At 41.7% G+C, this 19271-nt stretch overlaps 2 protein-coding genes across 10 annotated transcripts in view; both read right to left on the bottom strand.

Moving 5' to 3' along the window:
* The window catches only part of LOC135838172 (CREB-regulated transcription coactivator 1-like), a 67863-nt gene extending 53108 nt beyond the window's left edge, over nucleotides 1-14755 (bottom strand). For 2 of the 4 annotated variants that reach the window (XM_065353790.1, XM_065353791.1), the window contains exons 1-2: nucleotides 13548-14755; nucleotides 6485-6616 (exon numbers count right to left, since the gene is read on the bottom strand). In XM_065353790.1, coding sequence (XP_065209862.1) covers nucleotides 6485-6616; nucleotides 13548-13664 — 249 coding nt within the window. In that variant the 5' untranslated portion in view covers nucleotides 13665-14755. The remainder of the gene's footprint in view (nucleotides 1-6484; nucleotides 6617-13547) is intronic. The other 2 variants (XM_065353792.1, XM_065353793.1) reach the window with 2 other exon arrangements.
* An 841-nt stretch (nucleotides 14756-15596) lies between these two features.
* On the bottom strand, nucleotides 15597-19225 carry LOC135838173 (GPN-loop GTPase 2). 6 transcript variants are annotated; one of them, XM_065353795.1, is made up of 8 exons: nucleotides 18833-19224; nucleotides 18474-18584; nucleotides 18226-18392; nucleotides 17898-18053; nucleotides 17519-17724; nucleotides 17195-17315; nucleotides 16917-17112; nucleotides 15597-16541 (listed from the first exon to the last, which is right to left on the bottom strand). In XM_065353795.1, the coding sequence occupies exons 4-8, from the start codon at nucleotides 18013-18015 to the stop codon at nucleotides 16250-16252; spliced, it is 933 nt and encodes a 310-aa protein (XP_065209867.1). In that variant the 5' UTR covers nucleotides 18016-18053; nucleotides 18226-18392; nucleotides 18474-18584; nucleotides 18833-19224; the 3' UTR covers nucleotides 15597-16249. The 6 variants fall into 6 exon arrangements, with proteins under 6 accessions (XP_065209867.1, XP_065209871.1, XP_065209868.1 ...); XM_065353799.1 differs by having other exon boundaries at nucleotides 17201-17315; nucleotides 18833-19222; XM_065353796.1 differs by lacking the exon at nucleotides 18226-18392 and having other exon boundaries at nucleotides 18833-19225.
* Between the last annotated feature and the right edge of the window lie 46 nt (nucleotides 19226-19271).

The following is a 19271-nucleotide window of genomic DNA, read 5'->3' as shown; positions in this document are numbered from 1 at the left end:
TGTTTGAAAAATAAGAAAAAAAGTATCTTCGTAGTTTTTGAGAAAATTACGTTTGTACATTACAAAATCGCTTACAAAATAGTTACAGAATATACGAGTAACTCCTCGGACGTCGCGTTGCCGGCCGCCTACGGTATCGCAACGCGTTTCGCAACGCGCGTGAAACCGTGGGAGGGCGGCGCCGGCGGCGGGCAACGCTATCGCTATCGCTACCGCGTCGCGTCGCCTGATGGTTGTTCGACGGACGACGCGACGGCAAATCGAGCGGAAAACGAAACGGTACATAGACAATTAGACAATAGACATACGACAGGGTGCCCAGAAATATCGCGAACCCCTAACAAAGTTTTCTGCTAAATACATATTTCGCTTCGTCCGCGTCAGGCGTCAGGCGTCACAGTGAATGATACGAGTACGAGTACGAGTAATAATGATAGCGCATGATTGGTTGTTGAACTGGATTAACTGGAGAGATAACATTCCACCAATCATATACGGCATACGCATCTATTAAACCGTTCACGTTGCCAACCTACGAAGACGAGCCTACGCGTACCGTATACGTATTTTTAATAGAAAACTTTGTTCGGGGTTGACGATATTTCTGGGCACCCTGTACCTAACTAACTATACCTAATACAAGTACCTACCTATTATACCTACCTACTCGCTAATTGAAAATCACTCGCGTCGCAGACCCGGTTTGTTGGAGAAGAAAAAGGATCGGCGCGGCGTTGAAAATTTTTTAGGTGCATAATGAAAATGTTGTTCACAATTCGCAATTGGTTGAATTTTGGCCTTGTTCTTACTGAAAGTGAATACCTATTGTGTAAGATGTAAAGAAAAGCGCGGCGCGCGATTTTCTGCTGCCATCGCCGAAACCCGAAACACGAAACAAATGCGCTCGAGTGGAAAATTGTTATCGACCTTTCGCAACCTGCAGTTTGGTAAAAAGCCTCCGAGGGTGAAGTGGAGTGGATTTCAAGTCTAACATCTCAATAACTCAGGCTGAGCAGTGAGCAGTGAGCAGTGAGCAGCTATGCTATCGCTATACCTAACCCATCTTACCCTTTTTGCCTTTATACGTTACGTGTCGTTGTACGTACTACGTAATACGTATACGTATACGTATGTGATTGCTGAACAGTACATACTGTACTTAGACTTACATACATTACGTACGAGTATACCTATAGCTAACCTACCCGTACGGCGCGGCGCGGCGCGGCGTACAGTGCGTAAGCGTTTGTGTATCAAGTACGGCTACGGCTATGGCCGGTAGGTCAGTCGATCGCGCAAATGTACGAGTACAAAAATAATTGCGTAATTATTTGTCAGAAAATTTATCAAAGTTTTAAAGTTCTGTTTAAAACGTTGGTAAAGTTGGTTACGTTTATGTATGCAGTACGTATACGTATACGTAGACGTACCTCTACCTAGCATCATATGTACTACCGCTACCGCTACCGCTACCCATCCTACTCTGCCCAGTGCCCACTGCGTAATGCGTATATACCGCGTGGCGCGTATACGTAGTAGCCTATTGAGGCGAACCACGAACCAGGAACCGCGGACCGCGGACGTTTGAAAAAGAAAATTAACCAACCGTGGCGTACGAATGAATTCTACTTATTGCATTGCTAGAAGCTAGACTATCGCGATCGCGATCGCGAATTACAATTTTTTTGCGCATACACATTATGTGTACACTGTACAGTATACAAGTAACAAGACGTATATAATTATTATGTACTCGTATCTAGCAGTTGCAGGCTGGGACTGTTGGCAGTTATATAGAGAGGTACCTCACCAGCACAGCACAGCACAGCACAGCACCCATATGTATACTACATGTACAAGACGTACATACTACATACGAGTACCTAGACCACCAACTTACATATTACGCTAATTGAATGCACAATGCACAATGCACATCGCAACGTAGGTAAAACGTAACCTAGCGCTGGCGGATAAAGACAAACTAGCGTTAGTACTCGTAGGGAGTCTACGAGTATAGGCTATAGGTAATTTTCGCGATTCGGATCCGCCAATTATCGCGTGGTAAAATCATGCTCCCTCCCGCTTCTGATCGATTGCAAGTACGAGTAAATACGTATTGGCGCTGTGCTTTTCTCCCTCGTAACGAAAAATACGTACGAGTACCTCCACCTACTAACTAGTAACTACTAGTACTCGTACGTAGACGTACAAATGAAGAGTCCGAGCAAAGAACCAGGTACGTCACTTTTTTTAACTTTTGTGTTACGGCGCGGCGTTTTCAAGTACAGCAGAATGCTCCAATTTTGTAGTGAATTTGCATTTCATCCAAGTAATGACTGGAAATACAAAACATACGCGTACGCCGTACATCGCACGCAACATCCCACAAACATAAAATTCCTTACTTTATACGCAGCTACGCTACGCTAGCAAAATTTTAATGAACCAGGTATTCGCGTATACTCGAAATTTCGTCAGCACCCTGAAAGCTGAAGAGTGAAGAATTGCGAGGTGGTAAAGTTGTACCCACTGCCCAGTGGCCAGTGGCCAATGGCCAAAACCCACTGCAACGCCAAGCCCAAGCGGCGAGCGTCTAACGATAACGAACGATAATTCCGAGTTAATACTTAACGTACGTATAGGTAATAGGTACTAGGTAATACAGGGTGCCCAGAAATATCGAGTACCCCGAAGAAAGTTTTCTACTAAAATACTTTGGTTGGTCAAATGGTCACAGTGAATGATACGAGTACGCGTAATAATGATAGCACATGATTGGTTGTTGGACTGGAGAGATAACATTCCACCAATCGTACGCATCTACGAGTACCTATTTCACGTTGCCAACCTACGCGTATATTTTTAATGAAAAACTTTCTTAGGGGTACTCGATATTTCTGGGCACCCTGTAGGTAGTAGGTACTCGTCTCGCATTCGTATCGTACAAATATTTGCAATCTCAAACTCAATTTCAATTTCAATTTCAATTTCAATTCCAATTCGCAATGAAACGCAAACGCAAACGCAAACCCACTAATTACGGAATTACGGAGCAGCGCTGGGCGGGCGCGCGTGCGCGTGCGCGTACCAATATCGCACTTAAAATGAACTTAGCAACGACTCGAGCTCGCAACTCGACTCGAACTCGAGTAAGTCGAGTACGCGAACGCGCTACGCGCCGCACCGCACCGCACCGCACCGCTCGAACCCTAACAAGACGAAACATACAAGGACATGTTTACAGATTTGCGCGAAATCGCTTCTACTCGTATCGTATCGCGTAACTTACGAATCGCGATCCAATACAATCCGATCCGATGCCCGATGCCGGACGCGACTCGAAGCAGGGTTGCTGCGGATCCTCAAAAAAAGAATTCGAATCACGGATCACGGATCACGGATCAAATCTTCAGTCTTCACGGATCCTTTTTTCCCCTATGATATGCCTCATTGGCACAACTGGCACAAGAAACAAAAATAGACATTCTGCAATTGCTCTATAAATGGTCTGAAAAATCGAAAATATACAGATTTTTTTAAAAAGAACGTTACTTAAGTGCTCAAAGGCCGACTAACAGCCTCCAAAACAGGTTATTTTTCAGAAAAATCGCAAAAATCCTCCAAAAAAAGGACCCGCGAACATTTGATCCGTAAGTGTAAAAAAAAAGGATTCGAATCACGGATCACGGATCATAAAAAAAGAATCCGGATCCATGCAACCCTGACTCGAAGCACGCATAATTCTCTCGAGAACAACAACTCGGGGCGACGCGACGCGACGCGACGCGACACATGTTGAATAGTTCAGTTGATACTCATACTCGTACTCTCCCAGTCTCTCTACTCCAGGGCTATCAACTAGGGGGGGGGGGGGGCAGGCAGTGGATCAATTTGTCCCAGGCCAGCGTAGAGACACTACAATCTTGAATCACTTACTTACAAAAAATATGAAATAAACACTTCTCTTTTGAACAGAAAGTGGGTTTTTGAAGAAAGTAGGTAGGTATGTACTACGTACACTGGAAACTTCACCTCTGGAGACAATATGCGACGTTTTATTTTGAACAAAAAATACGAGCGATCTCGAGTTTTGAAAAAAAAAAACTGATAATACTTTCTGGAACAAAAGCTATCAAACTTCAGCACTTCCAAAAAAATCTTTTTTAAAAGAAAAAAAAATTACAAAACTTAAAAAAAATCCAAAAAGCGTTTGTTGCAAAATAAACAGTTATTCACATCGATTCGAAGAAAACTTTTGAAAAAAAAAATTGTTACTAATCTAATAATTTTATTTTTCATTTTTTGAATACGCAATTTTATTGGGAGGGAGGGGGGGGGGTACCTGTGTATAGAAAAAGAATTGTTGGAATAGGACTCCGATGGAATACAAGTTGAACTGAAAAAAAACTCGAGCACAACTCGCACGATTTGAAATTCGTGATGAAACGAGAGAAATATCGGCCATGTTCTGCGCTGCGCTGCGCAGCACAGCATTGTACGAAGAAATTCATTTCCAAAACATTCCCCAATCTACTACATATCACAGATATTCCTTCGTTTTCTCACAAATTTCAAATCGTGCGAGTTGTGCTCGAGTTTTTTTTTTTTTTTTCAGTTCAACTTTACCGCACCGAACTGAACTGATTATCGAGCACGTTACCAAAATTCATTTTTTTTCGAATTTTACGGAGAGGGTGTTTATTTTGGGTCTCTCTGGCTTCTTTCCACGCGGACAGTTCAACTTTTTCATAAAACTTTCTCACTCAGTACCCGAGCTTTCGATTTTCAAAAGTTGCGACGTACCTAATAATGTAATAAAAATGAGCTTTTGTGTAAAAATGTACTTTTTTACAAAAATTGCTCTGGCAGCCGAACGTTTACGAGAATACCAAACTGACTTTGCGGCGAGTGTTTTAAAAATGAAATTCTTGGAGGAATTCAGTGCTGCCGGCCGCCGAGAGATCGGCGCTAAAATGCGCTGTTGTCTTATATACGCGCGTTCGAAATGGTAAAGTCTTTTTCGGATGACCCTGTACGAGTACTATGTACCTACGAGTATGTACCTAGTTCCTACGCGTACGAAGCGGCAAATTAATTTCAATAAATCGCTGCGAGCGCTCGCGCTGCCGATACGCGCTGGCGCTGCTTTAGAGATACGACATTCGTTTAGGGATTTTCCACTTTCGCTGAAACAGTCTAGGGATTTTTTCAGGAATTTGCATTTTTGCAGGGAAAAGTCCCTATAAAAAAATTTTATTCTCGCGAGCAAAAATTTGAAATAAAATGGAGGGCTTTGGAACTATTTTGTGGAAAAATTTTTGTTCTCGCAAATTGCCTTCATTTTCATAGAATCATCATCGCATCAAGTTCGCAATCGAGTGCTTTTACAATTTTAGTGGTATTCAGCCGACTTTCAAATGCGCTGCGATTTTTAGGGATTTTTAGATGCTTTCAAATGATGTGGAAAATCAAGTGTGTAACTGTAACAGGTTATCGAGCTTCCAGACCAGACATTTCCGTTGTTTGGGGATTTTTGGGAATTTTTTGGGGCGGAAAACGAGAGAAATATTTTTCAAAACTAAGTAATTTTGCGAAAACCCGTCTCAGTCTGGCAACACTGAGCTCATAACGCGAACCCGAACGCGTACATTTTTGCAGTTCGTAGATGCACAATATTGCACATACCACATACTCGTACCTATTCGTGTATGCAGATTGCAGATGCACTACGCAGTTCGCATCAGCGGCATAATACGAGTATCTCAATAATCTACGAGTAGAGTAGAGCACCAACACAAATCACAAATCACGAATTACAAATTACAAATTACAAATTACAAATTACAAAAATCTGACTGAAACGAACGGCGTTTAGGTAATAGGTACTTGTATACACGAAGCAGAGGTTCTGTAGCGAGTAGCGATAGCGTAACCGAAAGCCAATTACTACGATATCGACACGAGTATCACACTGAAATAGGCTACTACAAAGTAACTAGCTAACTACATTACATAATTAAATATGATAGTTGAGATAGCGCAAAACTACAAAGGCTAACTACACCACACACGAGGTGTTTTCTTTCAATCATTGTTTTACGCATTACGCATTACGCATTGCTACGAATTTGAGTAAGCATTCTACGACTTTTTGCGTTTACCTACGTCCTACGACTACGACTACGACTACGAGTAGATCTACGACACAGCACGCAAACGGTGTACGTACTACGTACTGGTACTACGTACGACACGTGTGCTGTCATTAATACACCTACTACCTACAGTACCACATGATACATGATACATGACAAATGCCCATGATAGAGCACAGTATGTCTGTACTCGTATGTACTATGTAGGTAAGGTATTGTAGGTTGTAGGTACAGGACACAGGTACAGTACACGTGCGTAGTGCGTACCAAGACAAATATGTTGTGCAGTGCAGTGCAAGTGTAGTGTAGGGGCAGTAGTTAGTTACCTTAATGAAAGAAGCCGCCGAGGGCGAATTACTGCGAGAGGCGATATTATTAACATTCGGTAAAGAACCTCCGCCGCAACTTTGTGAAATGCCCACGCTACGTTCAAGTTTTTTGCAACTTCGCGCGGTATTCTGTAAATAGGTACACACATAGACAGCGTATCAGTTAAGCGAATCATCGTACGTACTACGTTACTACGTACTACGTATTTGTACCAACATTAAGGGTTAAAATCATTCGATTAATCCATTTCCAGCGCAGCGCAGCGCAGCTGTTGTTCAGATTGCAAGTGGCCTTATTAGCAACTACAGTTACACATAAACGTACGAGTACGAGTACATAATATTTTCGAGTTGGAGTCTGTTGGAGTTGCAAATCAGGCCACTTCACTATTACAATTAAGGGGGTCGTCGGGTACCTTTTTATGAGTTTTTTTTTATTACCGCCTGGCCTTTTCTATATAGTGAAATGGGTTCTAAACTTGATATAAGCCATCGGGGGTTGTGAAAACATAAAATTCAAGTACGAAAAACAAGCTTCCCAAAATGCTACGTATTTTTATACTGTGACCGCGAATTGGCTGTTGAAGAAAAATACTTCACGGCAGAGCCGTTTATCCCGCATTATATACGTCACTTTTATCCGAATCATAATGCCTCGAGTCGAGGCAGAAACACTAATAATATCAGTAGGAAAATTATACTCGTATTATTGAGAAATTTGCAAACAATTTCGATCAAAATTTCTCAGCACTATATTTTGCACTTTTTCTTACTGACTTGATGCACTAATCCAGCAAAATTCTTCATTTCAAATACTTTCTTAAGATACAAATTTATAAGTGTCCGCGAAATAATTTCTTCAAATATTAGTAAAATACCCCTCTTCCAAAAAAAGAAGAAGAAGAAGAAGCAAACAGACTGAAAATGTGAACAATTTAAGAAATCTTTTCAACCCTGAGAAAATTCTTCCATTGGTACAAAAAATTTACCTCTTGGGGAATTAGATATTTAGATTGAGAACATCGAGATATTACATAGAAGGAAAAGTGAAACGTAGGAAGGAAAAAAAAGTTTTCAGAAAATTGAATTAATATAATTATGTAGTAGAATATCAACGCGAACTTGGATAGTAAATTCCTACGTCCTTCCTTTTTGTTTGTGATGGAGTGATGGATAATCTTCCACAATCGAGTTCAGTTCATGGCTCTGATACACTTTTGAGGATAACTCGAAAAACTTTTTTTTTCCTCACCACAAAAGGTACCCGACCCCCTTAATTCGTAGGTAATTATCGACGAGGAGCCGGGGGGAAATGCAATCTGAGGGAAAAAATCAACCACGCCAGCGCCAGCGCCAGCGCACCACTGTAAAGTAAAGGCCAGAGGGTTTCAAGTTGGCAAGTTGGCTCTAAAACTAAGACGGCGCGGCGCGGCGAGGGCCAGGGGCACCTACCTACACCTGCCTTACAAACTCTCCAGTTCCCAGTTCCTAGTTCCTACATACCTATACTCGCAGTTCGCACCTTTACCTTTCTTTCTCTTGCGAATGAATAGGCATTAGACAACTGTCATTTTTCGAATAGAAAATTAAAATTTTCTCGCTAACATAACACACACCACACACCGATAGTGACACTGCTCGTGCCGTGCCACGGTCGTACACGTACGTACGAGTATCAGTATACATCACATTACATTACCTACTTACATATTACGCAAGTTTGCGAATTTGTACAATGCAAATGGCCTCGATGTTAAAAAGCCAATTGAGGCCTATAGAATCAAATGCCTACTTCTCCACTTTTTTTCGAAAATGAGTTAAGCATGGTTTGGTATACTACAACATGTCCCGCATCTGATGAAAATGTCAACATTTGAATTTCGGTCAAGGAAGTATGGTAAAACAGCGTGTAAAGTTAGGGGTTAGAATCAAAACTCTACTTTTTTAATGGAGAAGTCGAGTTTTCAAACGAACCTGGCGGATTTCGAATGAAACACTAGTGTTATGCCTTGAAATTAGGCTTGAAATTGAATAAATTCATCAAGTGAGGACCCTTCCCCCAAAAAACACCTTTCATTTTTATTAACAAAAATTATTTTTTTTTACTTTGAAAAAAAAGGAAAATAATTTCAATTTCCAAATGAATGGTCAAAAATGCAATATTATTTTAATTTCTCAAACTTTCCAAGCTTTCTTCAACGTTTAGCACCATATTACTAGAAAAATTTTTGATTAAGTGCCCTAAAACGATGTAAAAAGTGTACGGTTGGAGACAAAACTCAACTTCTCCTAACTTCAAACTGCCCAGGAACTCTTACGGCAACGCGTAGGGTAAAACAAACATGTGGGTCACTATCGTCTTGTTGGTACAAAAATATTAGACATATTACCTCGGTATTTTATGTTACGATAAATGCTAGGGAGTTTTTTTGCGTTTTTCTCAAAAAGTTCGAAAATGGAGAAGTAGAGATTTGATTCTAGTGGCCTCAATTAGGTAAAATAAAATGAAACGGCAAAAAGGGTTGGAGACTGGAGTCCCTTTCAAAAACGCCATCGCCATTCTCTAACAATAGCGGAAAGTGCAAAAATGTCATAAATGTACTCGACTACTCGTATTTGAAACAAATTGTGCATTGTGCATGTGCATTGTGATTGTGCCGAATTGGGTTGGGTTGGGTTGGGTTCTGTCTTCGTACCTACTCGTATGTAAGTAAGGCTACGTAGAGGCAGAGGCAGCTCCGCAATGGATGGTCCGAACCCGATTCTCATCCCGTACCCCGAAAGATGCCGAATCGAAACAGAATCGTCCAATCGTTCGCGTGTAAATCCTAAACTCGAACCTCGAAGCCCCGATCGTGATCGTTATCGTTATTCGGCATCTTTCGGGTTCGCGGCCACAACTGCTGAAAACGAAAACGAAAACGAATTGGTTGATGAAAATACCGAAACTACGAACAATCTTCAGCAAATAGGCGAGTAGCGAGTAGCCTTACGAACGTCTACGTACGTAAACGTAACGTATGTATTTTTTAAAAAGGGTGGGTCATTTTCACTTTTTTCTCGAAAATAGTTGAGTAGGTAGAGGCAGAGGCACATACTCGTATCATTATTGGAACCACCGAATGCAATTTTTCCAATCGTTACGGCTTTTCAAGGTTGAAAGATAGTTCTGAATTCTAAATAAATAAAGATTCGAAAAATTTGAAAGTAGGTATCGGGAAGCTGCGGCGCGGAGAGGCGCGTAGACGTAGTGCATCTCACACTCACACGTCTAAAAGCGGAAGGTTTTTAAATTTTGGCTCGTTTCTTCCAGTAAGTAGTGCTAATCCATTTGGCCACAAAGCGAAACAGTACGATCTGTTCTACACACACACACACATAATGCTTATACGAGTATAGTACAGGTACAGGTTGAAATTTCACAAGTTAATAAATGTACGTATTTTAAAAGTGTAAGCTACGGTATTTTATGCACCGAAACCGATCTGTACACAATTTTACCACCCTCGAGGAGTCGAGGCCTCGAGTCGAAGGAAAAAAAACTTGTCACGAGAAGTTATCCGGTCCGCGTAATTGCGCATCCATTCTGTGTGTTTCGATTTGTGTAGCGTAGCCAGCAAAATTTATGCCCAAATCATCGCGAAGAGGCGAAGAAAAAAATTGAACCCGAACCCCGACCCTTGACAGTGACGTATTGCGAAGCTGCGGACTGCGGATCCCTCAGCCCATGTCGAGCGTCCAGCCCAACAAGTCACCATCGCATCGTTCATCATCATCATCATCATCATCATCGTCGTCGTCGTCGTCGTCGTCATCATCACAATTCACAAACGAGTAAGTATGGGTAAAAGGTATACGCATACGCGTCCGCGCCATCGCCATGTGGTATGCGCGGTGCCGGTGCCGGTGCCTTACAATTGCTAAGTATGCAAAATTCGCAGAGTACACGTGCGTTAGTACGTTGGCCTGATTGCGAGCTGCAGGCTGCAGGCTGCAAGGAAAATCGGTAAGGATAGCATTAGGCATTACCGAGAATGCCAATGGTGAACGGTAAACGGTGAACGATGTTTAGCAAAAATACCAAATTTACGTAGGTATTTTTTTGTGCTTTTCAATTTTGGTGTGACTGCGGTTCGTTAAATTATTGATCGATCATTCTGTTAAAAATCCAAGAGTAGACTAAGTGTAAGTACTAGAGAGTAGAGTGGAAAAGAGTAGACAGCAAAAAGAACAAAACTGGATCAAACGTAATGACTATAATGAATAATGATGAAATGAAACAGTAACACATCATTGTAACTGTACCTAATAGACCTACCTACATAAAAGTAAAGGTGAAAAATCAAAAATGTACCCGTGACTAAACGCGCACCGCACCGCAACGTTTCTGCCTTCCGGTCCGGCAATACTGGCTAGACAAGCTGTATACTGTATACCTAGTGTAGCTGGTAGCTGGCGTTACTCGGCCACTACAAATACGTGCGAGTAGCCGAGTACCATGTATGTATGTAACGTACCTAGACCTAGACCTACTCTCTAAATTTGAAACAGTCAATTTCACTGCTTAGCAGTCACGACATTTTGCCTTTTTAAAGCAGTAGTTTTTTTTCACTGTTTTGCAGTAAAAAAAACTACTGCTTTAAAAAGGCAAAATGTCGTGACTGCTAAGCAGTGAAATTTGACTGCTTTAAATTTAGAGAGTACACCTACAAAAACGTATCTGCCGAATACGATAGTATGTGTATTGTGTATTGGTGAATTGTGTACGATACGCAGCCGAAAATGATTTGAATTTGACGCGGAATTTTCAGGTTGCGATTGCGAATTGCGAAATGTTGGCGTTGGCGTTGGCGTTCGCGTTCGATGAGACTTGAAACAAACGACGCGACGTTCCTCCGTAGGAAATGCGACATACGTACCCATACTTAGTCTACCTACTACTTGGGTAAGTAAACTACCTCTACCTGTACCTACGAGTACAATCTACATACTCGTATACTCGTACTCGTACATTTACACAGTTACACACCTACGCCAAGTTTCGATAAAACTATTTTCGCCGAAATCTCCACTTGAGATGGAAAATTCTGTTCAACAGCCCAACAGGCTGAGACATGCAACTTGCAATACTCGCAGGTGAAGCGGAGCCGCAGCGCTCTTATCCTATCATCACATGATTTTACCTATTACGATCACCGAATCTATGGTAATCGCAGTAATCTGTATCGCCGCCGTCGTCATCGTCATCGTCACCATCACCATCACCATCACCATCATTAGCAGCATATCATAATTCATAATTCACGAAACTTGGCGAATGCGTGTAGGCTATGGCTATGGCTATGTACGAGTAATGTACTCGTACTCGGTCTTCCCCGACGACTTGGAATGCGAATGCGAATGCGAATGGGTTATGGATCATGGGTTGGGACTTGGGACATGATTGCAACGCTCATAAGCTGAGAAGCAGCCAGCCCTAGCCCTAGCCTCAGCCCCAGTAGCACAGTGACACCATCTACCAATTCGGAAATTTCATCGTACATACTTACATACATGGCGATGCGCGAATGCGATATCAGATATAATGCTTTTTGTTTAAAAAAAACTAGATGGGCAACGTTGAACAGATGATAGAAGGGTCGAGTCAAGGCCCAAGGGTGTGACTGCAATTCCACCAATGTTATCAGTAGGTATAGGTATAATCATTAATCACCATTCACCAACCAATCGGCAATCGTGCGTTGTTACTCGTAGTTTTGCCGCATACTGCAACCAGCTCGACCGAATATCTCGACATTAAACTTTTTCCGTTACAGAAGGGAGGGGAGGGGAGGGGGGGGCGCTTGATACTTCTGCTCGCTGCTCACGCTGCAGAAGTGCAGACGTACAGTCTACGTCTACGGGTAGGTAAGAAGTACTTGTCGAGTTCACTCAATTCAGCGCTCAGCAGTCGGTGGTACCAATGCACAATGCGACAATGCGACAATGCAATATTCTGTAGGTATCTGTAGTGCCAAAGTAGGTTATACTCGTAGGTTAGGTATACAGGGTGCCCAGAAATATCGAGTACCCCTAAGAAAGTTTTTCATTAAAAATATAGGTTGGCAACGTGAACGGTTAAATAGATGCATATGGTTGGTGGAATGTTATCTCTACAGTCCAACAACCAATCATGCGCTATCATTACTCATTACTCGTATCATTCACTGTGACCAACTGAAATAACTTTCTTAGGGGTTCACGATATTTCTGGGCACCCTGTAGAGTGTAGGTACGCGATTACGCATCTTGTGCACGAGCATCATCAATCAGCAATTCAGCATACGTATTACGAATTACGATGCAAGATTGCAGGTGAAAACGGAAACCCATCGTCACTATGTCAGTAGATATGTAGATGTAGTATACTTATATCTACATGTAGTATGCTAGTATCTACCTATACCTATGCACCTACGTTTGCCTAGGTACTATTCACGGCACTCACATCGCCCTCTCGTGAAAGTTGTAATCTCTTCGTTTTGCTGTGTTTTTGACGCGCAATTCTCAAGAATTTGTTTCCCGCATAATTTCGGAGTCATTTGGTAGGCAATCGATAAGAAAATGCAGAATCCGTTTTCACAAGCTGCTCTATTGTGGATTCTAATCGTCGTAAAAGCTGAAGCTGATGCTGATGCTGATGCTGATTATCGATTACTTACGGCCGAATCGATCGCGTTAAAAGTTGAAAAGAACGCAGCTTATGTGTGTTGGATTGGCTATTCCATTGGGTATGCAGTAGTGTGAGTGTAGCTCTAGCTATGTACACTGTACACTGTACACTTTGCAATATACCTTACTAACGCATACACCTCGACCTAGACCTACCTAAGTACCTACTGATACTAGTACTAGAGGTGTGAGTATTAAGTAACTGTGTAAGGCGTACTCGTCGACAGAGTCGAGTAATTTGCTACGAGTAGCGGAGTAGGCACGTGGATGCAAATAATTACTATCGATATACATACATACATAAATGTACTAGGATGTTTTTATACGTAGGTAAGAAAATGATACTCACAAGGCTCGTGACATCGGTAACTTCGCGCATAATTTGTTGGAAAGCTGCATCGCCTTCAGCCTGTTTCTGATTGTGAAGAGCTATCTTCTCGCTAAACTTTCTCGGTTGACTTGTCATGGTTGGCTGCGATTGGAATTGGAATTGGATATCAAGTAGGTGTCTGTCGTAGGTATCCCTTTGGCGCTGTAGGTGTCAAACCATGCAACGGAACGGCCACACACAAAATATTACCTAGGTATCAATCAGCGCGAACGCGAACGCCAACATGGACACTGGCACTGGCACTGGCACTGGACAGGCCCAGCAAATCACGCGGCACCGCACGCAATCGAAAACAATCCGCGGCAATACAAATGATCGCTATCGCTATCGCTGTTTGTGTTTGAGTTTACGATCACCTTCACCATCATCACAATTGGCATCGTCGTCGTCGTCGTCGTCGTCGTCGGCACCATCATCGCCACCATCGCATCGTAATCTCATCGCAACGCATAATACAGCGTATAGTTTTCATTCATACGAGCAATACGAATAATAATTATACGTACAACATTAACTTATCAACGGTAACAATACTGTATTACTCGTATTAGGGTGCATTACCCAGCGCCAGCACAAAACACAATGCACCACCAAACAGTGAACACTCGTCCCGACACTGACACTTACACTACTATCACCGATTCACCGATTCACCGTACAGTGTTATACAGTACACCATATCACATCACATCACATCACAATATCACTTCACTTCACATCGCATCGCAATCGCATCGCATCTCATCACTTCGCAGTAATTTTCTAATCTAGAATTACGATTACGACGGACGAGTACTTGGTTGGTTCGTTTCGTTTCGTATTTCTGTACGTATTATTATTCCGTTTGTTTGCACAACAATTAACGCGACGCACTTGACTCGGATTCACGATTCGCAAAATGACGATTGACGAAATATGAAATTTACCTGGCTACCAGGCTACAGCTACAGCACAGCCTACTGCGGATTACGGCGAACGCGAACGCCAACAAATCGCAAACGAATAACGATAAACGAAACAAAATACGCGACGGCGTGAAATCGCAAATCAAAAAAACGCCAAACGCCAACGACGAAACGAAATTGTGAAAAATATGTATTGAGATTGAGAAACAACAGGCTGAATGATGGCTTCAATAACATTCGACGTTCGAGTTCGAGTTCCGAGTTTGAGGTTCGAGCTGGACGAAACGCAAAAAATTTCCGTATTTTTATTTTTCTCGATTGCCATTTGCCAACTCGGCGCTGCTCGCCTCTTCTCGTAAACGTTCGCATTACTACGCAAGTTCGCTTCCCAAAAATGGCGACGCATTTTTTCTAAATAAATATTGCGCGAGTTCGTTACATACGATTGATTATTCAGGTTGACCAGTCGTAATTACCGTAAGTACGTACTAAATACGATTTTCAGTTTTTTCAAGTTTTTTTTCTCAGACTCAGACATCAGACAATATCCTTTTTTTTTCGGATGATTTTTATTTTTTGCTTTTGCATTTTGTATTTTTCAATTTCAGCATCATTTATTTCAATATACGCGAATATACGTGACATTTTGTATGCAGTTGTCCGTAGTTGTATCAACTAGTTGCTTTAAAATCATGTTACACTGTTACAGTTCGGATTTTTGATTAATTGATAATTGCGACCAAATATATTACTTCAGGGCTGTTAATACGAATTACGAAACGAAACGAATAAAAAAAATTACACGAAAAAATTTTGTCAAATACACTTAAATTTCATCCATCTAGAGGTTTTCTCTTCTGCATTTGTTGATAGAAATGTCCTTTTTTCTCACTTTTTTGCCTGTAACGAAACGAAATAACAAAATTGTTTGATTCAAAAAGAACAAAACCGAAATGAAACAACACGTTTACGTTTCGTGTCTAACACTCCTGTATTACTTAGGTAAATTCCGCAACCGTTCAACACTAATTGGGTAATTCACCCGTATCTGTAACAGTTAACTGGAACCATTTTCTCTGTTACCTATCTACAACTGTTGACATTTATCTGATTTTTTTTCGGTTCGAATTCCTAGTCGCCCCAGTCTCTGCAACTCCAAAATTTTCAACGCGCTAATTGGCTGATCCAACTCGGAGATCCGCATCGTGCCGACTTTTCAAAAATGAATAAATAAATAAATAATGAAAAACAAATAAGAAAATATGTAAATGAGAAATATAACTGTCCGAGTCTCCGTAGGCTATGCCAAATTTTTGAAAATTTGGTTTAAAAGAAAAGTGAATGTAATATTTCGACATGAAAGTTACAGATCCCTTCAGTCTACCGCCCTCCGTTCAAGTTACTTGTACACGGGTGCATAGTTGCAAGAGGTATCGAGATTTAGGATAATTTGTAACAAATTTTTTCAAATCGTTTATTTTTTAAATAAAATGTTATCAACTTTATACGAGTTAAATTGAAAATTTACAAGGAGATCCGTCCAATATCCAGCCAACGGCCGATCTGTCGAACAAACTGACGTAGATACCCGCTAGTCGGCCAGTCGCTTAACCATCCAACAAAATGCCGAGCACAAGCAGACAGGCACGAGACAAGCGCTGAACCACCATCAACAGCAACGGCAACGCCAACGCCAACTAGAACTCACGTCAGTCAGAAGTGAGAGAGACAGCGAGGAGAAAACCGAAACGCAGTTCAGTCGGCATTGTCCGCGGTGTAATTGAATAAAGTACATTCGGCTAGCTTTCGCTCCTGCTGCGACTCGTCGACCGACTCGCGAAGATCGCTCGGTGTACTGCTCATGACCGTCGATAGTAATTTAAAAACATTTCTTTCCTCGGAACTCTTGAAGATGTAACCGTTGGCTTTGTCAGCCATATTCAGCACGTTAGATAAAGAGTTGGAATCGAACACGTTTAACGGTGTAAAGTGCACTAAGCCGTAAGCTTCGATACACGAAGCTAAAGCTTGGTTCAGTTTCTTATGTCTGTAACACATTAGATGTTTAGTCCCGGTACAATGTAGGTAGATAGATAGATAGATAGATAGACAGACAGACAGACAGACAGACAGACAGGTGCTACAGGGCGCTTTTTTACATAAAAATATAGGTTGGGAACGTGAACGCCGAACGGTGAAATAGATGCGCATGTTTGGTGGAATGTTGTTACCTTACCTCACCTCACCTCACCTCACCTCACCTCACTCCATTATTATTCACTGGGACGAACCGAAACGTTTGGCAGAAAACTTTTTTGGGGGTACTCGAATTTCTGTGCACCCTGGCACATGTAGGTGTAGGTCAGATATAGGTATGTATTGGTACTAGGCACTACTGTACTATGACTATGTATGCGCTTACTTGGATGTGATCGCATCTTGTTCCAAACATTCGACTAAATAAGACAAATCTAAAACGTCCGTGTAATAGTCTAGCGAGAAGGATAATTTGTTTTCAAATTCGCGCAAAACATCTATTTTCGAGAGCACGTTCAAGTGAGGTAGACCCATATGCAACATGGCCGTCAACGACAGCAATAACGTCGATATAAATTTACCTGCAAAAAATTTCTCGCTGAAATACATACGTACAAATACGGCTCGTATATTATGTAGAAAGTGTGGCTAAACGGTAAATACCAGTACCGGCATCGCTGCAGTAATGAGAGTCCACCAAATGAACGCAACATAATCGAAGACCGGCATTTGCCAAACACGCTAGAATGTTATTCAAAGACTCGTGATGCGTGTACAATTCAACCTGCAACGCGTAAACGACATAAATGTGAATCAAAATCTAATCCATTGTACGAAACGAAACGAAACGAAACGCATCGCAACACACACGCCACCTTACATATGTAAATCCTCAGCCATGAACATACGTATTAGGATTAGGCTGCCACATATTAGGTACATATTAGATTAGGTCTATATTTGAGCGTACGACGCGTTCACTCTTACCTGACCAGGGCAGTCGATCAGAAAATAGCAATCCTTTTTTTGTTCAATTTCGGCGGCAATTTTTTGGACACAGCGTTCGAGGAATTCGATGCAATGCAGAATAGCGCAGTTAGGTCCGACGTGAAGGTAGCTCATCACGTCATCCGCCGTAGTGTATTCGTTGATATCGATATCAGCTGCGTATGGTAACGAATCGTTGGCCGGATCTGTAGACACACGTACGAAATCCACATTTTTTAAACACAACACAACGCAAACGTGCCCGACGTCCTGGCGGTGTCGCGTCGCGTCGGCAAGCGCAGGCCTACACAGCTGTTACTGCAGTACGAGTGAGTAATCTAACGAGTTTGCTAATCGCTACGCAATACCTATTACCTACCCAAGTTGACGATGGCGACTTTTCTTCCGTTACGCGATAAAAATTGTCGCATTTCACGGCAATACGTAGATTTACCGCTACCAGGAGGGCCGATAACAAGTTGTCCAAAAATGGTCATCGTAAGGTGGCAGTGGCAGTGGCAGTACAGACGCAGTTCTGTAACAATCGCGACCTACTAGGTAAGCATACGACGTAACCGTTCGATAATTGCGTTAAATATGTATACGTCTCCGCACACTATACCGCAAGAAAACCCCGCGGTAATGCGCAGTTTGCTCTTATCGCGCGATTTTTACCGATATACAAAGTACGTACGTAGTCGACTTACATTACCAAATCTTGTTTTCGTTTACAACTCTTACAAGCGCTTTCACTATACGTGGAGAATGATTCTGCAAGTTGATAATCAGTACAACTGGCTTGGTTGTTTCAATCTTTTCGCATAAAATTCTGGCGAACAAGGCGTTTTCGTCGTTCTCGTGACCGAATATCGTTCTAAAATCAGCGCAGATAATTTGGAAAAAATATCGCACACGATAGTGCGCTACAGGCGACAGCATCTCGCAAGTTACTCACTGAATATTGAAAACGTTTTCCTGAGTGTCGGAAGCTTGAAAGATTTCCTTTTCTACCCGCACAATGGATCCGAACTTTTTCGTTTGAGTGATAACAATCAACAGCTTATTCCTGCGTGATTGAAACAACCGGCGATGTAAACGAGAATTATTAAATATCTCGATATCGTCGTATGAAATTATCATAGACTATCGTTACGAGATCGGAAATTCGCTTCGATTCGCTACTCGGATACATTGAAAACTACGACGCGTATTAACATAAACGCCGTATTACATAAATATTGTACTCGATACACCTTCGAGTTTCGTGAAGGAAGTTACATTTTTATTTATATATGTACATAAATGTATACTTACTGGTAATTGCTCAGTACAACGTCAGTTGACGTTCCGTCAACCTTTACACCGAATGTTTTGAACAACATTTCAATATTTCACAACATCATAAAGACGTATACGGCTACTTTCAGTAACACGAAATTTACTCCCCTGAATCTTTTCCTTTACCGCACAAATCACGTAATGAAGTTATTAATTAATAATTACCTAATTAAAATTATTATAATATAAATCGACATTCGAAATAATCGAATGAATAAAACACATGTACACATTCCCGTTACGGGCAGAATACAGATGTGAACTGGATAGTGGATAGTTCACAGAGCACACACTATATGCTGCTAGTGCTGCTGCACACGCGTCACGTATCGTAACCTAACCCGGATGCTGGACGCTTTGACTATATAATACTGGACTGCTAGCAGTGATGAACGTGACGGGTCCAACATGTCCG

This window comes from Planococcus citri, chromosome 2, assembly GCF_950023065.1.
Source record: "Planococcus citri chromosome 2, ihPlaCitr1.1, whole genome shotgun sequence".
In the NCBI taxonomy this organism is placed as follows: Eukaryota; Metazoa; Arthropoda; class Insecta; order Hemiptera; family Pseudococcidae; genus Planococcus; species Planococcus citri.
The sequence above is the reverse complement of the archived record's forward strand: the minus strand, read 5'-3'. Positions and strand labels throughout refer to the sequence as shown.